The 14777-nt window shown below is 50.4% G+C and overlaps 9 protein-coding genes and 1 non-coding gene across 10 annotated transcripts; 4 read left to right on the top strand and 6 right to left on the bottom strand.

Moving 5' to 3' along the window:
- Positions 1-71: 71 nt before the first annotated feature.
- Positions 72-936, bottom strand: F9C07_6631 (putative thioesterase; the record flags this gene model as incomplete). Its single annotated transcript, XM_071511491.1, has 2 exons — positions 72-803; positions 856-936. The coding sequence occupies 2 exons, from the start codon at positions 934-936 to the stop codon at positions 72-74; spliced, it is 813 nt and encodes a 270-aa protein (XP_071364289.1).
- Positions 937-1342: 406 nt separating this feature from the next.
- F9C07_6632 (uncharacterized protein) lies at positions 1343-2699 on the bottom strand (the record flags this gene model as incomplete). The annotated part of the gene is made up of 3 exons (XM_041293621.2): positions 1343-1751; positions 1808-2391; positions 2445-2699. The coding sequence occupies 3 exons, from the start codon at positions 2697-2699 to the stop codon at positions 1343-1345; spliced, it is 1248 nt and encodes a 415-aa protein (XP_041147311.2).
- Positions 2700-3341: 642 nt separating this feature from the next.
- On the bottom strand, positions 3342-5275 carry F9C07_2233767 (putative transporter; the record flags this gene model as incomplete). The annotated part of the gene is made up of 6 exons (XM_041286717.1): positions 3342-3891; positions 3955-4316; positions 4368-4523; positions 4575-4898; positions 4963-5057; positions 5122-5275. 6 exons carry the CDS (start codon positions 5273-5275, stop codon positions 3342-3344), a joined length of 1641 nt encoding a protein of 546 aa, XP_041147310.1.
- A 395-nt stretch (positions 5276-5670) lies between these two features.
- F9C07_t178 lies at positions 5671-5744 on the bottom strand. The gene has a single exon. It is a non-coding gene; the product is annotated as a tRNA-Val (tRNA).
- A 621-nt stretch (positions 5745-6365) lies between these two features.
- On the top strand, positions 6366-6698 carry F9C07_2233766 (RNA polymerase II transcription factor B subunit 5; the record flags this gene model as incomplete). The annotated part of the gene is made up of 3 exons (XM_041286724.1): positions 6366-6372; positions 6443-6594; positions 6648-6698. 3 exons carry the CDS (start codon positions 6366-6368, stop codon positions 6696-6698), a joined length of 210 nt encoding a protein of 69 aa, XP_041147309.1.
- A 744-nt stretch (positions 6699-7442) lies between these two features.
- Positions 7443-8581, top strand: F9C07_2284520 (HSP20-like chaperone). The gene has a single exon (XM_041286723.2). It carries the CDS (start codon positions 7486-7488, stop codon positions 8179-8181), a length of 696 nt encoding a protein of 231 aa, XP_041147308.2. The 5' UTR covers positions 7443-7485; the 3' UTR covers positions 8182-8581.
- A 329-nt stretch (positions 8582-8910) lies between these two features.
- F9C07_2284519 (ClpP/crotonase-like domain-containing protein) lies at positions 8911-10134 on the top strand. The gene is made up of 3 exons (XM_041293615.2): positions 8911-9169; positions 9244-9869; positions 9973-10134. The coding sequence occupies exons 1-3, from the start codon at positions 9060-9062 to the stop codon at positions 10080-10082; spliced, it is 846 nt and encodes a 281-aa protein (XP_041147307.1). The 5' UTR covers positions 8911-9059; the 3' UTR covers positions 10083-10134.
- An 8-nt stretch (positions 10135-10142) lies between these two features.
- On the bottom strand, positions 10143-11177 carry F9C07_1633896 (uncharacterized protein). The gene has a single exon (XM_071508267.1). The coding sequence runs from the start codon at positions 10819-10821 to the stop codon at positions 10213-10215; it is 609 nt and encodes a 202-aa protein (XP_071364288.1). The 5' UTR covers positions 10822-11177; the 3' UTR covers positions 10143-10212.
- On the top strand, positions 10861-11659 carry F9C07_6637 (rhamnogalacturonan acetylesterase RgaE; the record flags this gene model as incomplete). The annotated part of the gene is made up of 2 exons (XM_041293614.1): positions 10861-10972; positions 11025-11659. The coding sequence occupies 2 exons, from the start codon at positions 10861-10863 to the stop codon at positions 11657-11659; spliced, it is 747 nt and encodes a 248-aa protein (XP_041147306.1).
- A 195-nt stretch (positions 11660-11854) lies between these two features.
- F9C07_6638 (isochorismatase family protein family) lies at positions 11855-14332 on the bottom strand (the record flags this gene model as incomplete). Its single annotated transcript, XM_041286716.1, has 1 exon — positions 11855-14332. The coding sequence occupies one exon, from the start codon at positions 14330-14332 to the stop codon at positions 11855-11857; it is 2478 nt and encodes an 825-aa protein (XP_041147305.1).
- Positions 14333-14777: the final 445 nt, after the last annotated feature.

Here is a 14777-nt window from a genome sequence, read left to right as displayed (position 1 = left end):
CGATTTATCTCTAGCCTATACGGGCTTAATAACTCGCTACGAGCGTCATGTAGCCCTAGCCAGTACCCTGCTCATCGCCACAAGAGATCAGTATACCGACCGAGCACTTTAGTAGCATCCCCATCAAAAGTATTATGCACGGCATCCCACCCAACCTTCAACTGTGCAGCTTCCAGATCCCGCTTCCTCCGCTCCTCAATTGCGCTCCACATAGCCAGTCCCTTATCTATATCCTTAGAAGGCAGGAGACCACATTCGACCAGCATCTGCTCCGGCGGGAAAGTCTTCCGGCCCTGCTTAAAAACATACCGGGACACAGCGGACGCAAACACCTGTTTCTCGGGCGACTGATCACTACCAACCTTCGGCCGGGTACGATCTCCGGGTGTATTCGGCTGCAGCAGAAACCTGCGATGGGGAAACGCGCCTCTCTTAACGAAATGCGACACAATGTAGATCCATTTCTCGTCCCAGCTGAGGACCCGGGACCAGACTTCGTACGCTTGGTAGGGCTTAATCTCTCTGCGGAAGACGATTTGCACTCCGCTCAGGATCATGACTGCGGTGGTTGGGGTAGGGCGGAATGACAGGCGTTGGCTGAATAGGAGGAGACTCAGGTTGCCGCGGGAGACGTCAAGATCGGTGAAGTAGGTCGAGTTAGACTTGTGGATGTTGTAGTCACATTCTGTGAGAGGGGATCGTGTGCGGTGGATTGCTGGAAGAAATAGGCATTCTGGACTGAGATCCTTGTGTGTGATTGGGGTTATCAAAAGTCGTGTGATTAGAGCTCGAAGGAAACGAATCTGCTAGGATGTTAGGGTGTATCGCATTAGTGCTCTATGGGCTGTTACGCACAAACCACACGAAAGGTAGGTTTTTGTATGCAGCTACTAGAATGCACAGTATAATGATTTTCCAGTTATCGAGTATAGCCATTTTGTTAATAGTTCTAGCGCTAGAAAAACTGCTCGCCAGAAGGGACCACCGATGCTAGAAAGTCATTAGAGAGAAACCGCTAGCTTCCAAGGCTGCCACTATTTATCAGGGAAATAATATACTACGATAGTCTTTTGTTGGGACACCCTCACCAACAACATTGTGCGGGTCAAGAGAGTACGCAACGAATGGGTCCTGCTCTCTTAATTATCCCCTTTTGTGGCTCTTTTCCGTTACTTGTAACCATTTATCTACTCTCCCACTCCAATTAGACGCGTTAATCATGGCTGAAAATCATTTTATGAGCTTTCAATAGCTGATAACTTAGCTTAATGCACCAAATGCAGCGAATGATGTAGTACTATTTCTATTCCGTAAGAGGCAACTGCCTTATACACTATCTATTTCATGCATGGAAAGGACATCCAGCAGCATAATTTGTTCCCTTTAGGCTCTGAAAGATAGCCTCCATCTCATCCCGTCCCCTTTTCTCCTGCGCTGCAGGACCTATAGTACGCAAGTCGTACCCCGACTCCTTGTACTCGTCCGTTTGTGAAGGAATAGCCCCATTTCCAAAGAGCCGTACTAAGAGAGCTTTCGGTCCCCATCTGTGCTTAACCGTAGGTTTGATATACCACGGATGTTCGATCCAGAGATTCCAGGTATACAGTCCCGTGGACGGGTCGGGGGAATCGTTTAACACATGCACAGCTTTGGAATCCGGTCTCGGCAAGCTGAGATAACGCAGTATGAACTTTCGCACTACCAGAACACTCTTTGCAAATATCGAGACAAGTATACCTGGCTTTTCAAATCTGCACCTGAGGTTAGAAACTGGCTGTAACGAAGATATAAGGCTCAGAAAACTTACCCCATACTTATTCTGCTGTGCTCTTCTAATTTGGTGACGACTACGCTTTCGATCAGTGGCTTCAATGGCGCGGGCATATTACATTTGGCCAATTCCATCAGTCTCCGACCAATATACCTCGTCGAATCCGTCGGTTGAGCTGCGACCTTCTCATATGCCATCGTCCAGTCATAGAGTTCCTGGGCGAAGTGTATCCCGTCCTTCCAACCAGTCTCATGAGAAGGAAGGAATGTGAAGGGGATTTCCATCGCATCTCCCAGCGCCCTATGGAACACACCGATAGCACATCTTTCAACATCCGTCAACCGACGCCATTCATTTCTATCGACACCCCTGACAATATCGACAACAGCAGAGCCAAGGGTATGCAGCATATCTTCGTCCAGGATTTTGCCCGCCTTGCGATACCGAGCATGCAGGTAATTCATCCGTGCAATTCCTAATAGATGGGACTCGGAACCGGGCTCTCTATCATGAACCTCGTTAAGGACCACTTCGGTATCTGCGGCCCGTTTGGACGCATTCTTTTCGTTGAGCTGGCGAGTGGCGACGAATAATTTGGTCATTGTAGGAATGGATCCTGTCTTAACCTTTCATTAGCTTTTATTCCAATACAGCTTCGTATATGAAAACTCACTTTCAGTAGTGATAGCTTCATAGCGCTGTGGAGAGTGTACGGGAACTCTAGTTCTCGCAGTTCGCGGAAGATCTCGTGGGCTTCTTTCACGGTCATGCTGGACAGAGGACGTCCGTTGAACTTCGCCTCGATTTTACGGGCACGTTGGAAGCGAAGACGCTTGACAAGAAGTAGGTATGGTAGTAATACTGCCGCCGCAATTAGAAGGCGTTCGGGTGTTATACTGAGATTGGCCATGTTGGTAATCGAGAGCATGCTCTCGATGGGTTTGAAAGAATCAGGATTCTAAGTTATGGGTTACCGGGTGCTTAACACCTACTTATTGTAGGGCTTTATTTATCATCCAAGGTATATTTCCTTTCATATGAAATCCTGGGGGGAACAAAAAACCGTTGAGCCGAGATTGATGTTGAGACTGTGATAATCAGATTTTGCGGATATGGTTCGCCGAGATAATGTAATCCATGCAGATGGCCATCTACTCTACCTTCATAGAATCTATTCCAAGACAATAACCGAGTAATACTCTTCTTCGAGTACATGCTACGCAGGCATGTGGCATCACGATCAACTCCAGCCTACTCATTCGGGGAGTGGAAGTGGTCATGACATATCAACTCGACCTTTGTGCGTGTCAAGTAGGTGGTTAGCTTGAAATATCTTTGTATTGGCCTTAGCTACCTGCTCCGCACTTTCTATGATCACATCATTCATAGCTATAGTTATATACTTTGAGTATGACTAGTTTGTTCACATCTGGGTGGGTTCCGCCACTGTACAAAAGGGTAGCGTCTTTCCTATGGGAATGGCGGCTCAACCATTCTCGAGACATAACCCACCCAACGAAAAGCATATTTATGGAGATATATACAATTTTCGAAAAGAAAAAAGGTGGTTTTACTCCCTCTCTACAATATTCTCCAGATCATCCCGTACTCTTCCATCACCCCGGTCAGGCCTCCAGCCGGTGCCCGCTTGGGCGACCGTTGCTACCAGGGCCAAAACACAGCTACCTAGCAGTAGTGTTTTAACCGCTTGTTCATAGCTCTGTATCGCGACTAACCTTTTAATCCCAGTTAAACTCTTTACCATGGCCGGGCTACCGAGCAGCTTGCGGATCAGTTCATCCTGTTCTGGTAGACCATGGGCTGCGAAGCTGGTCTCTAAGCTCGTTTTCAGCTCGCGTTGGAAGAATCCTCCGCCAATGGCAGAGCCAAAGCTTCCTGCAAAGCCTCTCGACATAGCAATCAGGGCGCTCACGACATAATGTACGTCTGGTCGTGTGAGATGCAGTAGATGAGATAAGCTGTAGTTCATCAAAGCGCCGGCCGCGAGACCGTTAAAGAATGTCACGGCCAGGTAGGCAATAGTAGGTGAGGAAGGTGTTGAGAGAATTGCGAGGACGAGGTTTGCCAGTGCAAACGACAAGAATACGATGATATTCGAGCTATTTGTGTTGGTAGATGTCAGCTGGGCTTGTAGTGGCCGGACATGGATCGATAGCGCTCACATATAGTAACTGCCGGTTTTACGAATATGCAACCAGCCTACGAGGAGACCCCCGAGTCCGAATCCAGCATTTGTCGGTACTAGGATCAGGCCAGCAGAGGCCGGGGACCAGTTTCGGACGACCATTGCGTACACGGGTGTGAAAAAGAGAACCGACCAGCGGGCCATCATTGAAGCAAGGCCTGAGAGACAGGTCAAAACAACACTTCGCATACCAAGCACTTCTACCGGGATTATGGGCTCCGACGTGAATCGGGATTCAATCAACAAGAACACGGCGAAGGGGGCGAGAGACAAGATCAACGGTACAAGTTGAATCTCTGGTGACGCAAGGCTAAAGAGCAGCAGAAACACGGAGATACTCTATGAAGAGTCAGTGAAAACCGCCACGTTGGCCCGCCGATGTGTCCTTACCAAAGCTAAGGCTCCGCCATAGTCAACTTTGGCCAGTTTCCGTACCAAGGCACGACCCCAGAGGGGCTCATCGTTCGTTGAACTTGAAGGGATAGCAAAGTACTGAATCGGGCCCACAATGAAGCAAAGTGGCGCTTGAACCCAGAAGATAATGCGCTAGTAAATCTTTTAGTGGGTGTCCTTGGGGGTAGTACTAGAGCAACGTACCCATCCAAAAGCTGGCGTTAGTAACCCGGCCAGCACCGCACCGGTTGAGACACCGGTCGTCATTCCAACATTGATCAGCCCAATGTATAACCCTCTCCGCTTTTTGCTAGTCAGGTCAAGGGTAAGGATTATCGTTGTAACCATGATACCGCCGCCGCCACACCCGGTAAGTGCCCGCCCCAAAAGGAAGACGGCTAGATTTCGAGCTGCCGCGGTGATGAAAAGGCCTATCGATAGAAGCACGCAAGAGAAGAGAACGTATACACGGGGAGTAAATATTTGAGAAAGTCGACCCGCGAGCGGAGTGACACTAGACATTGCAATCTACCGACAAAAGCGGGTTAGCTCGAAGACATTGCATAGGCCATCACGATGAGCTTAAACATACTAGATAAGCTGAAGTAAACCATGTTGTTTCTGAAAACGCATCGAGATCCGCTGCAATATCCGACTGTGCCGTTGTCATCATGGACATGTTGGTAGCTAAGTACGGGTTCAGTCATTTGCGGTGCAGCACCAGGACAGTTACATGCGAAGTCAAGAATACCTTGCGTAAAGAGGAGGAGTCCCATTGCGGAGACAATTGTGAATCCCCTACCAAATGAAATAGGAACATTGCTCTCGTCTGACTCGGCGGGCGAGTTATTGAGGAGAGGCGTTGCCTCCGAGGGGAATTCCTCCGTATGCTGTACTGCAACCATGATGTACGTCGCTGGGGGACTGGAAGGTTGTTAGGGAAAGGGTATCAAATTTCCCCTCGTTTGGGCACATTTCACGGCCAATGGGGATGACGTGCAACTAGAGGATTCAAACGTGCTACTCTGGGGAAATATGCACACTTACATAAATACCCATGACTGGATGGCGCCGGATAAGCATTTATAATCAGGGCCGGAGATAAGATAATCAATGATTCAATGATCAAGACCGGGGGTTGACAGGTGCCAAGAGAATGAGTGGAGCCGGTTACTGTAACATGGAATAAACAAGGAGAGGAAAAATAAAAGAGAAAGGGGATTGACTGGTTCCAAGGAATCAGAGATGGATCATGGAATCCAGGGAACAGCAGATGACAAGTAGAAAAAGCAAAAAGCAATGACCAGACTGGGGCTCGATCCCAGGACCTTATCGGTGTTAACGATACGTGATAACCAACTACACCATCCGGCCAATTGTTGAAAAGTCGTCATTAGCTTACGTATATCAAGCTGCTTGGCAATCATAGAGACGTTCGACAGAGTTGAGTCTTCAACATAGGTTTGTTGGGGCAATGAAGAAGATAAAAGGGTGTTTTCTTAAAAGATATACTTATTAGTCATATACTATCTATTATACATGACTCAATGTCCAGATATAAGGCTCTGTGATGTAGCGGCTGGTGACCTTCCATTTAGCAGTAATGGCTGCTCGAAGATATATATCTCCCCACACGCTGGCCCGCTGTATTCGCAGGTGCCAGGATCAAAACGGCAGAAAACCGATAATGCCGACACGAAAACCGAGACTTTATGCATTCATAGCATATTTACACCCGAAAACAGTAATACATTATCATAAACTCGTGTCCCGCTGGGAGTATATGCCTTTACAGAATGGTTAAGCCAAATGGGATGAGGTCCAAATCATAGTATTTCTGCCTTGGTGCCTGAGGGTGTCTTGGCGGTAAGTCGACAATGTTCCGCAGATTTTCTCTGCAATCATCACGACCATCTCATCGCTTTCGCGACTTGCTACATATTCACGCGTCCACATTACCAGTTAGAAATCTCAACCGCTCTACAATTTATCAAAATGCCCCGTGCTGTTCGAGGCATGTGCACGTTGCTCCTACCATCTCTTGCGATCGAGCTAACATGCGCCTCCAACAGGAGTCCTGATCGAATGCGATCCGTCCGTGAAAGCCATTATTTTGAAGTATGACGAAGAAAGACACGACTACATTGTGGAGGACCTGGACGATGACCGCCACCTGGTTATCAAGGAAAGCCAACTGCAGAACCTGAAGATCCGGTTGGGAAGGGTATGCCTCAGAAGACGACTTGGTTGTGTTACTCTACTGACGACATCACGTAGGAACTCGATGAAAAGGTCATGCAGCCTGAGGAGTCGGAATCTGACGAATGAATATCCTGGATGTTTCGATATATTTCCATCCTATCGCATCCTCACCGACGCTATCCTTTCGTTGTTACACTTGCAGGGGATGAGGAGGACCCGAAGCATTGTACAACGACATCGCGACCGTTCTGCGACTACCACCAACGACCGAAAGAGAACTCCACCATATGTTGGAATCAAGAGATGCCACGTATATTCGCCATGTAATCGGTTGATGACTCGACTTATTCAACAGGGTTGATACCCAAGGAAGTTTTGGTCCTGGGAAGTGGCAAAGATGGGTCCTGTGTTTCCTGTCGCATTGTCTAGGATTGGCATCAAGAGAGAGGTAGAGGAGCTTCGAGCCCTACCAATTTTCTTGGTTGTTACTTGCTTGATGCTCGTATGGAGCTGGAGTTCATGTATAGAAGTTTCTTCTATAGCGCTGACCCTTCCTTGTTTTGAGCCCTTTCGAAGTGTCCAGAACCTTATGAGGAGTGCGAAAAGGTGTACAGTATCTTCTAGATATCCAAGTTGATCTGGAGGTCTAACAGCCAATCAAATTGAGTCGCACTGCAGACGTCGTATGATTGAAGGTACGAGCCATTCCAAGGTTCCACGTTCTAGCCGGATGGAGACTCCCACCAACGGTGATCGCCATCACGTGATCCGTCGAAACGCCCAGAAAGCTCCCGCACCAACCAGAGGCGTCGAGTGGAAGCTCGAAAGTTCTCGACGCCTCAGGCACCATCCAGGGTCATCCTGAAGTGATGCCACCAGCACGTCAGCTGTTGTGAATCGCAGTTTCTGGAACATGGCTGACAGGAGATATAAGGGGGCACAAGACCTCGTCCAGTTGCACTTCTCTTCATCAGAACAACAACAATCAAACACAAGAACACAACAGCAATCGACTACAGACCAAATACCTCTTTCCACTACTACTTCTATCAAAACAAACTTGCCTCTGTTTACTCTCTTAAACAACCTACCTCAACACACAGCCAAAATGTCTCTCTTCAGAACCATGCCTACCGCTGGAGACTTCTCCCCTCTCTTCCGTCTTCTGGACGACTACGACACCCACCGCCAGAGCCGTGGTCAGGTGTCCAGCGTGCGCTCCTTCGCTCCTCGCTTCGACGTCCGCGAGACCGACGATGCCTACCACTTCGACGGTGAACTCCCTGGCATCTCTCAGAAGGACATCGACATTCAATTCTCCGACCCTCAGACTCTTGTGATCAAGGGCCGCTCCGAGCGCGAATACCACTCCCCTGAAGCCGGCGAAACCAAGGAGACAGAGGGTGAGAGCAAGGAAGTGGTCAAGAAGGAGAACAACAAGCCTCGCTTCTGGGTCAGCGAGCGCTCCGTGGGCGAATTCCACCGCACCTTTACTTTCCCATCTCGCGTCGACCAGGAGAACGTCAAGGCCAGCCTTAAGAACGGCATCCTCTCCTTGGTCGTGCCCAAGGCTGCTGCTTACACTGGCAAGAAGATCACCATCGAGTAAACGAGCCACGAGATGAGACGAGTTACGACCTTGCATGGGAGTTGAGCAGTTTGAACATTGCCAACAGTGATATTTTTTCTTTCGACTTTCGTTTTAATCGACAACCCCCCCAAGAAAAAGAAAAAGAAAAAAAAAAAAAAAATCTTTCCGACCTCAGTCGTTGAAGTTGAAGATGTTGATTCGTTTTCATTTCTTTTGACACTGGCGGGTGATGGCGGTGGATGATGGATTTGCTGGCATTTCTTAATTCTACCTCTTTGTACTTTATTAGCTCAATGCCTTAATCAATTCTTTAATTGGACTTCACTTCCAATAAAATTCTACCAACGTAACAAACAACATCATTACCTTAGTAACAGAAGTTGCCTTTTCAAGCGAAGTATAGACAGCTGACTCAGCCACGTAAATGCCAAGCCGTTCAAATGATTATGCTATCAGATGACATCATGTGCCTTTCCCCTCTCAGTTCAGCACCATAAGAGTCGACAACATCCACACATAGTATACATACATGTACAATATTGACATTGACATATTAAGCATGACCTACCCCACGAGAACTTATATCTCTTCTACCCAATTTAGTAATAGTCGGAGGAAAGGCCCGATCCATGGATATGCCTCGAAACCTTGATCATTTCCGCGAACCGAGGCACGTGAAGTTCAACCGACGGTTATCAGATCAGATCGGGTCAGATTCATATTCATTCCACGTCCTCCAATTCTCCCCTGTAAATAATCGCATTGTTGTACATATCAGTATATTGATACTATACATACCACTCTAATTCATAACACTTCATTGTACAGTCCAGTAATCAACAATCTACCATCCCTACCTTCGATATCACCAACAACACCCAGACCAGCAATCCAAAATGACGACCCCAACCCTAACCCCCAAATACTTCAACATAACCTACCCCCAAGAATATGTTGCGCACGTCGAAATCAACCGTGCCGACAAAATGAACTCCTTCTTTGAAGCGTAATCTACCACACCCCCTACCTACCCCAACCCCAACCCCATAAACACCCCAAAGCTAACAAGAACCAAAAAAGAATGTGGCTCGAACTCCACACAATCTTCACCCACCTCTCACACTCCCCAACCGTCAGAGCCATCATCCTCTCCGGTGCCGGCCCCAAAGCCTTCACCGCCGGATTGGACGTCAAAGCCGCCAGCCAGGGCCTCCTCTCCTCCGACGACAGTCAAAGCGACCCCGCCCGCAAAGCCTTCCATCTGCGCCGCCACATCACCTCCTTCCAAGATTGCATTTCGGCCATCGAGCGCTGCGAGAAGCCCGTTATCGTGGCCATGCATGGCTTCTCCCTCGGTCTGGCCGTGGACATCGCCACGGCGGCGGATGTCCGGCTCTGTGCCGCTGATACCAAGTTCGCCGTGAAGGAGGTGGATATTGGTCTTGCAGCGGATATTGGGACGCTGAGTCGGTTGCCGAAGGTGGTGGGGAATTTCGGGTGGGTGAAGGAGGTGGCCTTGAGCGCGAGGGTGTTTGGGGCCGAGGAGGCGCTGCGGGTTGGGTTTGTTAGTCAGGTGTTTGGGGGCAAGGAGGAGGTTCTCAAGGGGGCGTTGGAGATTGCTGGGTTGATTGCTAGTAAGAGTCCGGTTGCTGTGTTGGGCACGAAGGATATTTTGAATTGGAGTCGGGATCGGAGTGTGGAGGATGGTAGGTTTTCTTTTTTCTTTCTCTTGTTCTTGGTTCTCCCTTGTTTGTTGGTGCTGGTTGAAGGTTGGGTAGGGTTTGCGAGGTGTGCTGACTTGATGTTTAGGTCTTCGGTATACGAGTGTGTGGAACAGTGCTGCGTTGCAGACGAAGGATGTCAGCGCGGCGTTGTTGTCGGGGATTCAGAAGAGGAAGCCTACGTTTGAGAAGTTGTAATTACCATCTACACTACTGTAAATTCTATAATGGAGTATATTGCACTGGGCCAGATAGTATTGTATTATGCATAGATCCCTTGATTGACATCATATCCCACTCTTATACCGAACCTCCACTCCTAAACGATCTACACCCCGTACACACCACAGCCCTCGGCCCAAAACACCCCGAACATCCACATCCCCGAACGATAACCCGTTGGTGGAAAAACCCACCCATTAGCAAACCAAGGACCCTGAATACCCAGCGACCCCAAACGGGGAAAGAAAAAAGGGCAACGATCCTTCACGGGAGCGGGTAAGCTTCCACGTTTTCCACAAATAAAACATGCGGGGAAGGAACGGGGCGTCTGCTCCCACAAATAGAACCGCGGGTAATCTATGCATGACGGGGATCGACCCCGAGGAAAGGATGTACAGTGACGGAGGGACGGTGTGGGGTTTGGCTTGCTCCGTGTTGTGTTTGGGGTCAGACTTTGAAACTTCCGTCGGTCCGTGGCTGATACGCTTCTTGTACCTGAGATGGGGTTGTGGTCATCGGGGTGACTTTCTATATCCTTTTTTTTTTTTTTTTTTTGTTTTGGTTTATTCTTCTGTTCTACTCCTGGGTCTTTTCCCCGTTTGGGGTTGTTTCTAGATGTAGATATTCCGTGGCAGGGGTTTGGATCTTGGCTTTGGGTATAAATAGGTTGGAGCTGCTCGTGAGCTTGTAGTTGATCGTTCCATAGATCCTTCATTGTACTGCTCTTTCATTACAGAATATCACTATTTCCAACATGAGATCCGTCCTTCTCCCCCTGTCCCTTCTTCCCAGCGTCCTGGGCGCCACCATCTATCTAGCTGGGGACTCAACCATGGCTGCAAGCGGCGGCGGGTCTGGCACCGACGGTGAGAAGACCAGGAACAGCGCCGCGTGGGGAATGCAAACTGACAACCGTAGGATGGGGACAGTATGTCGACGACGTGTCTATCACCGTCTCCAACAAAGCAATCGGCGGTCGTAGCGCCCGCTCCTATACCCGCGAAGGCCGTTTCGACGCCATCGCCGACCTCCTGCAAGAAGGGGACTACGTGGTGATCGAGTTCGGACACAACGACGGCGGCTCGCTGAGCACCGACAACGGTCGCACCGACTGCCCCGGAACGGGCTCGGAGACGTGCGAGACCACCTACGACGGCCAAGCGGAAACCGTCCTCACCTTCCCGGCATACTTGGAGAACGCGGCCAAGACCTTCGTGGACAAAGGGGCCAAGGTCCTGATCTCCAGCCAGACTCCGAACAATGTCTGGGAGTCGGGAGAGTATTCCTATTCGCCGTCGCGCTTTGTCGAGTACGCTCAATTGGCGGCCGAGACGGCAGGGGTGGACTATGTGGACCACGGCGCTTACGTGGCCGCCCGGTATGAGGCATTAGGGGCTGACACAGTCAACTCCTACTACCCCAATGATCACACCCATACCAGCCCGGAAGGGGCACAGGTCGTGGCGGATGCGTTCTTGAAAGCAGTGGCTTGCAGTGATGTCGCGCTCAAGGAGGTCTTGACCAGTACGGATTTCCCGGGTGACTGTCTGTAGATGGCAATGCTTGCGGCGAAATGATGCATTGGCAGGGAGTATGCTATTGCGTATTATGTATATAGTTCTCGATACCCACGCATCCAAATGACAATTTGGGTAATGACAGATTCCAGATCCGTCGGCATTATAGGTACGCCATGGTCTTCATAACATCGTATCGTGAAATAGATCTGAACCAACGTGTAACCAAGATTACCTCAGCTCCTCCAGCGCTTTTCTGACAAAACCACGGTTCTCAACTCGCTGGTAGTACTGGGCCAGATTGCGATAGGCCTTCATTGAGAATGGCCCCCGGGCTTGTACAATCTCCCTCAAGACCGGCCAAAGCGCACAGTCGTCCAGCCCAAACGTGGGCCCATTCAAATAATACTTCCCGACCAGGGCCCGCTCCCATGTATCCAAAGCCCGCAGATGGCCCTCTTTTTCTTCTTTCTGATGCTCACGCCAGCTCTTTAAGAATTCGTCAATCTCCGCGAATCGATCGCCCCCACCCAACGGCTCTACCCCGGGTCGGTTCAACTCCGTAGAACGCCGTGTCAAGTGGGTTAGAATGTTAATATCCCCGGCAATCTCTGTGCCGTCCGTATCGACATACACGGGTCCTGTGTCCTTCCTGCTGCTGGGAGTCTCCAGATTGTATCGCATGCCATGCTCGCTCAGACAGACCAACACTCGCAGATTGGCCACAACATCTTCGCCGGCTACTAGTTTGTTCGCCGACGCGGTGACAAAGTTAACCACGTCGAACCCGGCTCCGTAGACGGCATCCCAATTAAAGTCAATCGCATGATTTTCTTCACCGAATGCGCGAATGAGCCGTTCCGTCTCCGCGGGATCGCCGTGGATCACAGCATTAGCCTGATCCTGGCTTTTGGACACAGCTCCCTGACCCCAGATCGTGTCGCCAGCGGGGTTCAAGAACGTGCCAATGTGGCGGAAGGTGAGCGAAATTCGCTCGCCCCCGTACGCCCGTTCTTCCATGGACTTCTCTGTGTCTGCGCGCTTGTCGGGACGAATGCCGTGGAGCCATCGCATATTGGTCTTCTCGCCTAAAATGAACAGTGATTCGTGAGGCATTGGCACCCGTTGAGTTGCTCGACTGGACTCCCCCTCTTCGGCATCTGGGGATTGGGCTTTGCTCCGGAGGACCATCACCCGCTGCGCGCCAAGACTGACATTGCAGATTGATGATCCACGGACGATGTCCAGAGTCTTGTCCGAATGTTCTGAGATACGGTCTTGCCCGTCACGGTAGAGCTGAATGAGGACATGGTTCAGGGGATGGCGTAGGATGCGTTCCACAATCATGCGTACTCGGTCCACCGTGGCCGTGAAAGGCTGCAATGCTGGCGATTCGTCGGCAGGGTGACGATAAATGGGGATCGAGCCATCCGACAGTGGCTGCCCTTGAACGGCGACGAGACGCGGAACCTCTCCAGACATGTGATACATTTTCTGCCAGGCTACCTCCGTGCGGATCTGTTCAAAAGCATTGGCGGGAAGTTCCAAATCATAGACGATACGTGAATCGCCCTCTCCGATCGCATCCCCCGGTTTGCGAATGTCGCGCGATGGTTTGGATTTCGTGCTTCGTCGACTTTCGGTGCGCGAGGTGGATTCGGTTTTCGAATCTACTCTCTGCGTCCGGCGTGCTTTTACGCGTGCCTTCTGCGCCTTTTCCGCCGCCCGACTGTAGCGGGTGCGTGCCACCGAAGCCAGAATATCGTCATGGTCTTCCAGAGGGTCTTCACCCGGACTGACGTCGAGGCCACGGGGCGGAGGAATTCGCTCGATTGGTTCGGGTTCTTCCAGCCGGGCCGGTTTGGCTGGTTTGGCTGGTTTAGCTGGTTTGACGTCAAGATCATCCATGACCCCTTCGATGCCGGAGGAGGTAGCGTTCCGAACCGGTCTGTTCCCGCCTTTGCGTGCGATGGCGTCGGTTTCCTGCCAATCGAGCTCCTCATAGAGCTCCTCTGTCGTAATGCCATTGGCCCCGAAGATGTCGGCCATGCGTCGCATCGCCTCTTCATAGCGGGGAAAGCTGCGGAAACCGAGGCAATCCTCGATCAGGGTGACGGAGAAGCCGTGCCGAACGGCATCGAGAGCGGTGGCATACACCGACGCGTTACACAGAGAACCGCACAGATACAATTCCGTAACAAAGCGAGTACGGAGAGAGAGGATTAGACCTTGGCTTTGCAAGGCGGAGTAGTCCGATTTGTCTACCAGGGTGTCCGACTCGGCATCAATGGCGGCTAAAATAGGCGCGGGGAACTGTGCGCCTGGCGTCTGCGGGCGACAACATTTTGATGTTTCGCTCGACAGAAAAGCCTCCTCATCCACGGGAGCTTGAGGATCTACGCTGGTTGGGCCTGGGGGTTTATCCGACCGAGGTCGTTTGTTAGCCGTCTCGGGGGCCAACACGACATATTCCTGTTCGTCTGGGGCGATCCATGGTCGGCACGACTCAAATTGCGTGCGTACCCAGATCACTTCGCCAGTGCGACGGAAAGCGCTCGCCAACTGGGGGAGGATTTCCAAGAATTCGGCAGTGTTGGGAACATGCAGCGCTCCCGACGGTCGCACAAAGTCATTTTGAAAGTCTAGGAGAAGCAACGCTTTCCGCGTTTGGATGATTGGTATATTACCGAGTCGGGATAAGTAAGTCATGGTCAACACATAGCGAGAATTGGGGGGTAAAATAAGGAATAGTCAGGAAGATAAAAAGAGAATACTATTGCCAGATCACCCTTAATTACCCACACAGATGAAAAGCCCACGATGAGGAGTGGGGACCACCAGCTGCAAGCGGGAAAAGTTTAACAGCAGAGAGAAGGTCGCGATTTCTGATGATATGGCTTGTTGATGATGGTTTTGTGGAGAGTTACCGCCCCGACGCCTGAGGCATCGTGTTTGTTGGTCTGTTTTGGGATTAGTGCATCGACGGTAGTAATTCGTTCACCGCACTGGGCAGAGTACGGAGTAAGTAGTCCATGTTGAAAGATCCACGTGGGGTAGAAAATAAGTTGGAGGTTCGAGATCGGAGAATCTAGGCCATGACTCACCATTTGTGTCTCAGGGGTCTTTCTGTCATAGACTATTGTTCGATTTCGGG

The sequence above is a fragment of the Aspergillus flavus genome, chromosome 5, assembly GCF_009017415.1.
Source record: "Aspergillus flavus chromosome 5, complete sequence".
Taxonomy (NCBI): Eukaryota; Fungi; Ascomycota; class Eurotiomycetes; order Eurotiales; family Aspergillaceae; genus Aspergillus; species Aspergillus flavus.
This window is presented reverse-complemented; position numbering and strand designations above follow the sequence as displayed.

What these genes read in the sequence shown, in the direction of transcription:
- F9C07_2284520 (XM_041286723.2), top strand. Translation starts at nt 7,486, where the DNA reads ATGGCTGACAGGAGATATAAGGGGGCACAAGACCTCGTCCAGTTGCAC.
- F9C07_2284519 (XM_041293615.2), top strand. Translation starts at nt 9,060, where the DNA reads ATGACGACCCCAACCCTAACCCCCAAATACTTCAACATAACCTACCCC. An exon ending in ATGAACTCCTTCTTTGAAGC is followed by an intron (nt 9,170 to 9,243) that starts GTAATCTACCAC and finishes GAACCAAAAAAG; the next exon opens with AATGTGGCTCGAACTCCACA. An exon ending in GGATCGGAGTGTGGAGGATG is followed by an intron (nt 9,870 to 9,972) that starts GTAGGTTTTCTT and finishes CTTGATGTTTAG; the next exon opens with GTCTTCGGTATACGAGTGTG.
- F9C07_1633896 (XM_071508267.1), bottom strand. Translation starts at nt 10,821, where the DNA reads ATGAAGGATCTATGGAACGATCAACTACAAGCTCACGAGCAGCTCCAA.